Raw genomic sequence first — 13,141 nt, 5'->3', positions numbered from 1 at the left:
TTATTAAAGTCATATTTAATGAAAACGAAGAGGAATTATTACCCTACTCACTCTCTTTCTCGTTACAATTCCTGAAGAACTTTGCCGGGCACATTATCTCGTAGACATCATGATCAAATGTTATTGTTTGCTTTATTATCTCAGTTGGATGGTTGGCTAGTCTAGAATGAAATAGGTTGAAGGCAATACTTGAAGCCTAGAAGTCTGAATGAGGTTCCCATTCAAATGATCCTGGTTGTTTGGGGGTGGGGCGGGGTGATTAGTAAACCAAACTGAGCTTACACTGCATAGTAAGCGTCTGGATGCAGCACATTTACATCTAACAAGAGGCCCTAGAAAATGTGTGTTTCTTAAACCTTATGTTCTGAACAAAAGGCTATCTCAGCAACAGACAAGCAGCACTGCACTGCTCCCTGGGACGCGAGCAACACACTCAACTGCACATTTCATTCTTCCTCAGCTCCCAGCACTACAAAGACCCTACTCTCTTTCCACTCTTAGGTCCCCAGATTGCTCCCTAGAAGGGGGCTGGGAAAGCAAAAGCCTAACGTCTATGCCTGCCCACTCGCAGCCCGCACCGGGCCCCTAGGCGCTGCGTTCCCCTGCCCGAGCCGCCTGGGGGAGGTAGGGAGGGGAGCCAGGGAGCGCGAGAATGGACCGCACACCTAGACACTTATGATTTTATTTATTCACATGGAGGCGGGGGAGGGGAACGGGGTTCATTCGGATTTCACCCCTGAAGTTGCCTCTTCTTGGCAGATATTTTCTGGCTGGTGCTGGGGACCCAGGGTAGAGTGTGGGTGAGGTCCCATCTCCAGGGCCAGATCTTGTCCTGCGCGCGGAGTCGAGAGAGCTGGGGAACGGTGGACGGGCCGCAGCTGTTGAGGGTCGGGAGCGGGCAGGGAGGGGCCCACGGACTGGAGAGCGGCGCAGCCCCGTCCGGGGCCCTCCGAGGCTGGCTGGGGAGCGCAAGGGTGGGCTGGTTGCGCGTGGAAACGAAAGGCCTCTTCCCCGTGAGACATTGCTCCCCTTTTTCCCAGGCTGGGCGGCCTGAGAGTGAGGGCAGAGAGAACTCCGGGCCCCCGCGCGCGTAATCATGACCTCGGGGCCCCCTCCGGGCCGCGTGAGCTCGTCGGCGAGGCTGGGCGGCCGCCGCGGCCGGGGCCGTGTAACATGACCCGAGCGGCCCGCGGGCCGGCCAGCGCGCTGCGGCCATTGAGCCCTCCCTGCCCATGAATCTCTGGCGGGTCTCTAGCTCGCTCGCTCGCTCGCCTCCCGCTTCCCTTTCTCCCCCTCCAGCTCCGCGGGCTCCGTGCGCCTCTCCCTCTCCCTCCTGGTCTTCCCGCTGCCCGTCTCTCTCCACTGCCCGCCTCTCGCCACTGCCTCCCGTCTTCTCTCCCTCACGGCAGCCTCCGTCTCTTTCTCCCTCTCTCCTTTGAAAACTGATCTTTGGCTCTTAGTGTGAAAGTGATTTGAATTTGGCTCGGCGGCGCTCTGCGCCTGCGCCTAGCCTCTGGCATGCTGGCTCCTTCCAAGCAGCTGTTTTGGGTTTGAAATTCCAACATGGCAGAGGCTGCAGTCCGTCTTCCCTTCAAAAACTTGGAATGATTTCAAATCATAGGCACCTTCACTTAACCCTAGCTTCCATTCATCAGCAAACACATCGGATCGATGCTACGCTAACCTATCGGCTTTTCGCTCTGCGCGTTCAGGTAAGAGGAGCTTCGTAGTTTTCCACCATCTGTTTAAATTTGTTTTTGTTTTTGTTTGTTTTATTTTAAAAGAATATAAATAAATTCAAGACCTGTAATAAAAAGAGATCTTCGAGTTGTGTCGTAAACATTAAATTTAATTAGCACTCTTCTCTATTCTCTACGCCAACCTGCTGTCTTATTTCTCTGTACAAAGTAGCCCTGAAACATTATAATGCATATTTTTGCTGCTTAATCATTGTAACAATAGTGTGGGATTAAGAGTTCGCGATGGAAAGAATCTCGTTTTCCGCTATATTGGGCTTACTTATTACTATCTTTTTACTTCAAAAATAGAAAATAAGAAAGCGGAGCCATAGGGTGGGGCTAGACTTTCTTCGGGAACTAACTTCTAAGTAAATAAGAAGTGTAAATAAGAATCTTGCACACACAAAAAGTTGAGGTTAAATTACAATCTCGTGGCTGGGGGAACGTGAAAATGTCAGAAGATCGGTTGTAGAAAAATGTAAGCACATCATCTTGGAGGGGGTACAGCGTGGTGGGCGTATTGTTGGCAAGGAACGGGAGAGAAAGATGTATAATTTAATGGTATATACAATCCACTGATCCTATTACCGTCCTCCCCCGAGCTCTTGTTAGTTTCAATGGGAGTGAGTGAAATTGACATGGACTTGCATTCCTGGTCATGTGCTTTTTTTCTTTCTTTCTTCTCCTGTGATCTGAGATCCCCTTTTTGTTGATGTTGCTTTCCCCCTTAATTATATGCATGTAGGTTAAATGAATACCTGACGAAAGGGCCCACGTTTCAAGGCAGTGACATTTGATAGCTGAGAGGAAAAGTGGCTTTAATGAAAAGCAACCTTTGGAATTCCTGCTTGTGAGAAATCCAATTCAGCTTTTTGTGCTGCCAGCAAGAAATGATCAGTAGCACCAGTGTTTATGGTATGTCAGTTTTGGAATTTACTTCCTTTGCATCTAAATAGGAAAGAAAAATTAAATAGCATGATCAAACCATTGAAGACTGCTTGGGAAGCAGATGCTCATGATATATATTTCTTTTTACAATATATATATATGTATATTTTAATCTGTCAAATGCCTGTTTATTTTTGCTATCACTTGTTTATATATTTCAGTTTTGATTAATAGATTACTGTAGTCTACTTTTATCGGTTTAACTGTAACCCAAAAGTTGCATGTTACTAGTAATGCACTATATAACCACTGAAGTCAAATGGTATGTAAATTAGTTAAACTCGGTGTGGGGCTTTTTGGGGAGGGGGCTGGGTGGAGAGGGGTGAGGGCGGGAGTGTGGGGAAAGACTGCTTACTAATGAAAATACACATATATATGTACACGCACAGAAGTGGGTGATTTTTTTTCTTTAATCTATTAATGCAGTTGGACTATCGGCTCTCTCAATGATTGCACTTTGTGGAGTAATCAGTTCTTCTGAGTGTGTGTGTGTGTGTGTGTTTTAAAATATTTTGGAGGGAGTGAGTTATGAAGGGATATCTTTTATATGAAAATAAAATATATTTTGATTGCTTAAAGTCCTTAATGCCTTTTAAGGAACAGTGGTAGTTTTTTAATTTTCTTTGATTGCCATTCACTTGTCTGCCTGTCAGCGCTTTTTACTTTTAACCTGTGACAGAATTAAATAATCAGGCACTGAAATTGACTTTGTTTGAAATCGCTCTTTCCTCTTTCTTTACAAAAAAAAAAAAAAAAGAGGTCAGATAAATGGAATGAGGGGGTTTTCAATAGCTCTTGTGACTGCCATGTGTACACTTTGTGATATTCAATTAAGACTAAGAGGGAACAACAACAACAAAAAGATGTTAAAAGTATTTTGCATAACCAAAGGCTATGTCCACTTTAAACTATTTCTTTTTTTGTTACGTTTACCCCACCACCATGCGTTCACCTTGAAAAGAGAGAAAGAAGAAAAGGGATAAAATGAAGGAAACAAATAGCAGCAGGGCAAAGCTGCCAGGGGTCTGTAATGTGGCCGTGGTTACTGCTCTCTCATAACACAAATGTGAATACAAGGAGAGGGACCACAAGAGCCGCTGCGCGACATACACTTCTGGTTGGACTCTGGTGACTATCCAGCTAAGCACACACCGCTCTTACATGATAGGAAGGATTTGATTGAATTTTGCATTTGGAACTTGTTGACTTTGAAGCGATCAATAAGAAGACTGTTTATTTTAGATGCACATAATTTGCCCTGAGAAATGTTTTAAGGAGGAGAGAGCACAGCTTTTTTTCCCCCGGAGCTGTTGGAGCGAATGGGATTGCCAGATGGGCGATTTCCCTCTGTGATGTTAAAGCTGTAATATATATTCAGAGCAGATTGGGCTGCTGCCTGTGATGAGGAGGATATTACATTTATAAATTTTAAATCGGAACTCAGACAATGTGCTGAGAGCAGAAATTGGATGGTTTGACTGTTTACCTTATTGATACTTAAATGTGATTTCTGGGTAGTAGTAATAATAATCATTGCAATAATATGTAAAAAACACATTGGGCTAGGCAATCATATAATTCATGACATTTAACAGCAGATTTAAGTGTGTAAATTGCCTGCCACCCAGGCTCTGCTTACTATTAAATAATAGACACATAATTTATATCCCTGAGTGTATAAATGCCTGTTGTGCAAATGATATTCACTCTGGAGCCTTGTTATTATACACTAGGATTCTGGGAGAAAAAGTTTGTGTGTGTGTGTGTGTGTGTGTGTGTGTGTGTGTGTGTATTTCATATCAGTGAAGTAGACACTTGTGTATATGTATAAAGTGACATTAGTGGCTCCTATTTTGTAATTCTATGACAGATTATTTTTACATTTATTTTTGTCTCAAATGTGTGGCCTAAAGGAACCAAAGTTACAAACCTAAAAGGCTGGAAAGTGGGCAAGTGCTCACACTCTGGCAGCTCTGCTGTTGCAAATTAAAAGTGTGTTGTGGTCAGGAAATGAAAGCTACAATGTCTCTTTTGAACAAGTCGTTTATCAAGAGAAACATCTATCAGGGACTGCCTTGTCACATTGATCCTCTGAAAGTTAGGTCCGAGGTGGAAGCTGCTTTGATGTTTTTGATCCTAAATTTAATACAACAGAAAAAAAGCAAGGATACTTTGACCAGAATAGATTTTTTAAAATGTTTCCTGGAACCAAGAAGATCTATTTATTAGTATTGTACTATGTGTGAAGTTATTTGGACACAACAGTTGAAAGGTGGAAGGGGAAACCCCAGCCTTTATAAATGGCTGGTTGTTAAAATATATATTTATAGTATATTCAGCTATGGCTGGCTTCTTGGTTCACATGGACATTTTGGAAATAGATTGCATTAGAGGGAAATTTATCTTAAGAGTGTTGTGGAGCAATATGCAGAGATCAGAGTTTTCATTCATTCAAATTTTAGAGTTGCTCTCTTCCTTGCCTCCTCTCTTTAATCCTTTATTTTTATTTTCTATCTTCATTACATGTGTGACATAATAGCTTTTATTAGAAGAAAATTTTTTTTCTATTGAAAACCATTTCCCAGAACATGCTTGCTCAAATCATTTCTATTGTTTATTAATTGTGCTTGTGGATGGTTATTAATAAAAACTATATGCGTTCACAAGGCTTTCGGAACTTCAGCTTAAAACTATAGGTAAGTAACAGGTTAAATATGCCATGTATTCTTGAATATTGAATATGTTGCATTCATTATTCAAATGTTACAAGGTATTGTTAAGAAAATAACCAAGTTTTAAGAAATGTGGTTTCTTTCTTTTTGTGTGTGTGCAAAAAGGCTTTTAAAAGCAGACTTCATTTTGGGAGGCAAAGATATGGGAGAAGTGTTTCTTCAGTGAAATAGAGTTTTTGGATACTTGTTTTATACTGCTGATGGCTACTTGCTATTTCATATGGGTCTATCAATAACTAGGCTGATAGACCACAAAGAGTGTGGTGGGAGTTTTGGGAAGTGTAATACTTGCTAATTAATCATGTCTGAAATGAAAGAATCATAACAGGGTAATAAAGTCTCATTGTTGTTTTCCTAGAAGAGGGTAAGACTTCTGTTTGGAAGCTGTATATGTGAGTTGACTTGCTTTTTTCTTCTCTTAATAAAAGGGAATTTGTAGGATCTATTTGGAATTTATTTAGGAACCATCTTTTTTTTATTTTATTATTTAACAGAATAGTTTTCTTTCTCCTGGTTGTACCAAATCAGTGAGATTCTTAAAATTGTCTGTCTCTGATATTTTCTGAGTGAAAACATAGAATGTTTTTCTTTAGTTATATTAAAGACTCCATTGGCTAAGTTTCCAGTACCATATTTTTCCATACATAGAAAATCGTTTTTGTTTTTTTTATCATGTTAGGCAGGAACTTTGAAAATCTTTTTGTAGGCAGGTACTTATGACAGATCTAAAAGACAGCAGTAATTTAATTAATTGCTTTTAGATAGCACAAGAGTATGGCCAGAGGGGAGAAAAAGAAGTAGTACTTCCAAGAATCTGTAGAGAAAATCTGTATAAAACTTGAGATTTCTAAGATAGTTTAAAATACTATCTGTGAAAGTAAATGAATAATAGTATTATTATAGGTGAATTCTTGTTTTCCCCCATAATTTTGTGCTGTCATCTTTTAGACTTTAATATTTTGCTTAGTTTGTGCATGCAGTAAGATCCCAAAAGTTTAAGTGTCTGCAACATTAAAATGAAATTATATCTCAAGGTAAAGACAGTTCTGCTAATGATTCCCTATTTTTGTCTGTTTGGATGCCTTGAATGATTGCCTTATTAAGTAATCAGTTTCAGTGGTCCCAAATCAGCAGAATTGCTAGGTGTATTTAAAACAATTGCAGGCTGTTATGTTTTGTACTTTCCAGTTTGTTTCTATGACTTGGGCTAGATTTAACAGAAATGTTTGCTGTTTTGCCTTTGATCGATATATTCTTGAGTACAGATTTCATATACTACTTACTATATTTATTGTTATAGAGCTAATAAATTTAATTACCAAGAATTTAAATTGATTTATAAATTTTTGATCAGGAAAAGTTGTTCTACAGACATTTGTGTGAAATATTGACGTATGCTATTGATCAATAATACTTGGTTAATCAGCACATCTGCTTTTATATCTTGAGTCATTGAGAAACCAGAATTAAATTCATGGCACAGGAAACAATGCAAAATTTGTTTTCAGTGAAACAGATTAATATAATTGTCACATTCTTTTGGGATATACAAGAGCTAATGTTGTATTAAAATCAATTAAACTTAGAAAACATTTTTAGGTCCTATTTGGAAGACAAGTCCAAAAATTTTTCTGGATTTTAATGATCTTTCTGTTATCTATCTCTCTGTAACACACACACACACACACACACACACACACACACACACACACACGGATTCTACCTCAAGTTTTTTTGTCTATTCAAAACAAAAGACTTTTTTTTTCTTAAACATTTTTTTCTAAGACTGAAAACAGATTCCTGTTTAGCATGTACTTTTCATGGTTGAATCATACAGTTTTATTACTTCTTTTTCTCCTAAACTTGCATTTTTATTATTAACTTTGCATTTAACTTATAGTAGAAATTTCAAGCTCAGGTGCTCTGACACTATCATTGATTAGTGAACCTTTTGATATTTTTAATATTATCATTTCAATAGGAATTGTACTTGAGGGATGCTTACAATAAGAAATACAGATAGTAGAAATAAGGAGTAGGCAGGAATAGGGTAAAAAGAATCTGATAAGTTTGAAGCAAATCAAAAGCAGGTGGGTATGCTAATTGTCCTTAGGGCAGCAGCCCAGATGCCTGCTCAGAAAGCTTCGCTTCAGCACAGCACATGCGTGCGGTACCTGTTGACGGTAGTCTTTGCTGAGAGACAGAGGTGGCAGAAAAGATAGGTGATCAGAAACCATCCAAACATGAAATATCATATGGCAGGTTCTGTTAATAATATTTACGTATTTTATCCAACAAATCTGCTTGTTGTCTTGTTACTTGAATATTGACATTTGGCTTAACATTGCATATGGTGGGCTGTCATTTTAGGGTCTATTAGAAGCAGTCAATTCAAAGGAGAATTTCAGTTCAGATATCGTTATGTTAAATATGTGTATAGTGGATATGTTTGCTTATATTTGAACTACTATGATTTTCACAAAGCACTGTTAATATTACTGCTTCCAATCATTTTTGAAACTGATATAGCTTGAAAGTAGAATGATGGTTTATTATGTGAAAGCCCAAGATTAAACTTTTTTTTTACCTTACAACACAACTTAAGTATTTATAATTTTATGTTAGAAATCTTTTTTAGAAAGTATTTTTTCATAATCTTGGAAAATTTGTGGTTTGTTAGGATTTTGTTTTCATTTTCATTTTCATCATGAGTAGCTTTTATTAAAAGTTATTAGAAATAATATAACTTTACAAGGAAGCTTTTTTTTGTACAGATACATCATGTAAAACACCTATGAAATGTTTTCTTTTCCCCAGTATCTTAATGTTGAAAGTAGCTTTACGCAGTTCCTTTTCTATGAGTCTTGGTTTCTGCTGGTAATTAATATAGTTATTCTGTTCCACTTGTGGATATATTTTTGACAAGACAAAAGAAACTGCATTTTTCTCCACCCACCCAAAAAATAAATGTTTTTTCCCCAATTCTACTGTTTGCCATATGTCAGTTGGACCCTTTTTAAGCAGCTGACAATTGATTAAACGCCATATACATATGACAGTAAACTTGTCTGAGAATGAATGACCCTTTCTTGCATGCTCTTGTTTGTAAGGAAATATTATTCATGGAAACGGTAGCATTCATAATAAAAATTATAAAGTGGTGCAATGCAAAGCCATGGGTTTCTAAATGTTATTGTAAACTTTTTGCTGTTATTTATTTATTATCCTTACTGTCAACACACATTGTCACTCTCACCTAGGACCGGCTATGTAATTCTGACACTTGGGTGCAATATTAAATGTGCGGCACCTCATTCAATAATTATTAAGAATTCGAGACACCAGTGTCAGCAAAGCATGAATCCAAAATACAGGGTCCTTGTGTGTGGGGATCCTGTGGGTCTGCAGAGGACTCAAGGCAATGAAATCGCCCTGATGCAAGACCTACAAACTTTTATGTAGGGCCTGGTTTATGGAAGTCACTGGCTCTCCAATTTGGACACAGACTATTTAGTGATGATTCCACTTGCCTGTGTCTAAAGAGATGCTAATGACTGTCGAGTCAGACAACCGATGGGAAAATGGACTTTTAGGTGTCTTCTGCTTTTTCTATACCTGAAATGGTAACAGAAATATTTTCTTTATCTCATGTTGCCTTTTGTTTGACATGTGCTCTCGTATATGACATGAATTTTGCAGATGTTCTTAAAAAAAAATTTGGTGTTTTGTAATTGTGGTGCATACAGGTGCATACTTAGATATGTATTCCCCAGGCACAAGATGATTGGGAAGAGGGGAGGATTTTAGCAAGATTTGTAATAAGAACCTGGGAGTTTCTGTGTTGACATGCACCAACACTATCATACCTGTTTTCAAGCACAAGGAAAATAAATATTTTTAATGTGCAATCCTAAATGACTTAAAAAACAGAGAAAATCCTGACTGTTAGAAATAAAAGTGCTACTCATTGAGTGCTAGTCAGTGAAGAGGGGCAAACACAAAAACAATTGTCTTGTTATAACAGGAAGAGTATTGATATTTTAACACTATTTTAACAGGAAAAGTCGCATTGTACCTATATAGACATGGTGACAGATTAAAAGTAACTTTTTTTTTCATATAAATGTAATGTAACTTTGCAGTATGTTATATTCAAATTGTGAACTTGGTTTCTAAACTTGAATTAGAATAACTTTCCATTCCCCTGAACATGTCATTACCCTCTGTGACTCCTTTCCCCTTTGGTGTGAACAGTCTGTGTTGATGGGCAGACAAAACATTCACATTGTTGCTTCCCAAGATACTTCTCAATGAGGATCAAGCTTCATATTGAGATACCTAAAACTAAATTTTGAAGTCCAGCAGCTTTTTCAAATCAAAACTCAGATACGATGGAATGTCCAGCAAGTAATGGATCTGAGTGCACTTGAAGTTGTACCATTTATTTTCAAAAGATATTTCTCACATCAGATGACTCTGCCAGGAAAGAAAATATCAAAGACCTCAGAAAAGTAACTATCCATTTATATAATCCAAGACTGGGGCAAGGGGGGGTACTTTAAAGGCATTTCTGAGGACGAAAAAAAATTGAACTTATTTTGAATGCCTTGTTAGACTTCGTGGAGAGAAATACTATATGTTAGACCATCTAAGAAGAAAATTCTTCACCCTGTGTAATAACAAGGTATTGCTCTCTCAGTGGATATGTACTTTAATGAAAGGAGGCTTGCAAATCACTATTACAACAGAAACCAATTTAATTATAAATTCACCCCACAGTTTAGGAGTCTTTTCCATTAAAGACATTGTCAACCTGAAATATTTTAATAGGTAGTCAGAACAAATATTTTTTAATGTTCTAAGGTATGTATAACCAATCTACAAATTTTGTAGTATAATTTAAATCAGGACCCTTTTTTTCCCCACTTTACTTCTATCCTTTAGTTTGCTTTATTTTTATATTAAGTGTTTGGCTTTAAAAAGGATTAAACCAGGGGTCTGGGTAAATACGTGGCAATATAGTGCATTGGTATGCCCAAAATAGCTGTTGTATTTCTTTTCTATTCTCTTCTTTACCCTTTCCATTTCAAACTGAAGTTATGATTCTGAACTCTTTCTCTTCGATCCTATACTGGAATGATGCTAAATTATAAATCTTAATTAGGTATGATTCACTGATTTTAATCTTACAAGATAATTGTTCTGAGTAGGACAAAAGGTTCCCTTTAAGATAGAAAGCATTTTCATTTCAACTCCCATTTAAGATCTCACAAAGACAACTAAATAAAGAGTACTGTTCTTTTAAGCTTAAGTCATTACTTTTGAATTTAAGTATATGGATGAGTATGTAATATGATAGGGCAGTCTTATTGTTTGCAAACTTGCCATGTTTTTGATAAATTTTATTGCTAGGAATTACAAGGATCTAAAGGAATCTTTTAAATAAAAGTTATAGTTTTGATTAGGTCCATGGAATAAGCTCTTGTGTATGTGCCCAGATACATTTCTTTGTGAAGGTATCGATGTCCAGGACACTTTTGGTATTTCTTTATGAGTAATTAGGTTAACAGGGTTAGTTAGAAAATGTATCCTTTCCTGGAAAATGAAAAATTACATTCAAGCTGAGCTAAAAGAGCAGAACATATTCATGACTTTAAGTACTTAAAAAGATATTTTATGAGTCATTTTTAAAGAATAATACCCAATATGTAACTTGTTAAGAATAATAGCCATTTTTACTTTTTAAAGCACATCTATATTAAAACTGACTTTTCATTCATGAGTCACAAACCTGGAGTCAATTTTAGGCCCAATTTACAAAAGATGTGGGTCTAATCCCTACCTCCCATCCCCCAATATGCTAGGCAGTGGTGTTGGCGCAAAGTTCTCCTTTAAAGAGATATTTTCATTTGCATTATTCAGGAGATTAAGAAAGATTTCTGAGTAGAATACTGATATGACCCAAATATAGCCATGGGAACCCCGAATGGCCGGTACCCTTGTCTGATATACTAGAAGGATAAAATTCCACCAGTTTAGGAGTTTTATATCTATCTCTACATGAACAGTATTTATTCTTTCTCTGGAAAGATTTTAAATGTAATAAGAATGTACATTTAAATGATGTGTTTCCAAATTGGAAAAATATGTTTTAGGTCATTTTAAGGGTAATAATCAACTAGTCATTAATATGAATTTACTTATGGATGGTAAAATAGTGTAGCACTAAAGAATCTTTTTCAGAAATAGATGCTTAGATTGAGATAGTGTCTTTCAAGAAAGACAAATTTCAGTATATGTGTAAAATTCCTTTGGGGATTATTTATTTGAACATGGCTATGAAATTTTTATCAATAATATTTAAACATTTGAAGTAACAGGAAAAAATATAATATTGAAAGTTCTTTATCATTCTTTATTCTTTTAATAGATCCTCAACAAGTGCATACAAGGCATTAAAGCTTGTTTTATTTTTGTCTTGTTTTATTTTATTTTAACATCAAAGTAAAAAAATAAAACAACACTCTAAGGGAAAACTATTTTGTATTGTTTATTTTAAAAATTACCCAGTGAGAACAGTATAACATATAGTATAGGTTTGTTTAAAATGATGGGCAAAAATTCCCATTTTTACCCAATATAATTCTATTTCCTTGAAGTCTACACTACTATACCAGAGTGCCACCATTACTAAGCTCTCATCTGGGAGGTGTTGCTGATATATAATTGTAATGCACATATGTACCTAAATACATATATATTTTTATATTTATCTATAATTTCTACCAGGTGTCCTTGTGCTTCAGGCCAGGGGAAAAGAGGTTTTTTTACTTTGTTGCTCATTGCAATCTCATCACAAAGCTTGCTGTCTCATCCATACTCCTGCTGCTGGGATCCAGTCTTACCCATATCTGTGTATTGTTTTTAGGGGTTGAGGTTTTTTGTTTTGTTTTGTTAGCATTTATCTGTAGGGCTGATTATTACTTGATAATTAGAAAATAAAATTTCACTTGCTATTTGGTACTTAGATCATGAGGAGGTAGTTAGCATTAATTATGACGATATTGAATTGTGTTGTAGAAGGAACTATAGCAGCATTTTTTGGAGGGACAAAGGTGAAAGACAACATGTGGGAATGAGAAAATAGTTAAGGAAAAAGAAATAAGGAAGTTGATGAGGAAAGCTAAGAGTAAGAACTGTTTGCATGTGACTGTTGCTAAAAGTGATATTAGCAAATTAAAAACAAAGTCTTAATAAAATTATATGAGAAATCTGGTCATTTATTAGGAATTAGTGACTAATGCATATAAAATAGCACATAGCAGTATAATTTAAACAGATTATGTTCTCAATTTTTTAAATAGCAGGTTCTATATCAAATCTTAAGTATATGGAATTTGTGGTCACTGCAATTAAAACAACTATCCCTCTCCTTTTCCCCAGAATGTGTAAAAGTATATAAAATATACATGGTTTTAAAGATGATTCATGTTTCTCAAACTCTTCTTTCTTTCCTTTAGTGCACTCGATTTGGTAGGCCACAAATGAAATTACAGAATAAAATTCTTTGAGGGTTGGAGTATATTTTTTCTAAGGCTTCTTTAGGAAAATTATAAGGAGTTCAAGTCATTAAAGTAAATAGATGTATACCGTAATTTGATTTGACTTGAGAAGGATTGATAAATTTTGTATATACTCTGTAAATGCTAGCTGTACTTTAAT

At 36.5% G+C, this 13,141-nt stretch overlaps 1 protein-coding gene across 2 annotated transcripts in view; it reads left to right on the top strand.

Annotated features, from left to right (window-relative positions):
* Window positions 1-1,465: 1,465 nt before the first annotated feature.
* FIGN (fidgetin, microtubule severing factor) overlaps window positions 1,466-13,141 on the top strand; it is a 141,275-nt gene continuing 129,599 nt past the window's right edge. Inside the window, exons 1-2 of one of the 2 annotated variants that reach the window (XM_066346100.1) lie at window positions 1,466-1,712; window positions 2,485-2,654. In XM_066346100.1, coding sequence (XP_066202197.1) covers window positions 2,630-2,654 — 25 coding nt within the window. In that variant the 5' untranslated portion in view covers window positions 1,466-1,712; window positions 2,485-2,629. The remainder of the gene's footprint in view (window positions 1,713-2,484; window positions 2,655-13,141) is intronic. The other variant, XM_066346102.1, reaches the window with a different exon arrangement.

The sequence above is a fragment of the Saccopteryx leptura genome, chromosome 7, assembly GCF_036850995.1.
Source record: "Saccopteryx leptura isolate mSacLep1 chromosome 7, mSacLep1_pri_phased_curated, whole genome shotgun sequence".
Classification (NCBI taxonomy): Eukaryota; Metazoa; Chordata; class Mammalia; order Chiroptera; family Emballonuridae; genus Saccopteryx; species Saccopteryx leptura.
Note: the sequence above shows the minus strand (reverse complement) of the source record. Positions and strands in the feature narration are given on the sequence as shown.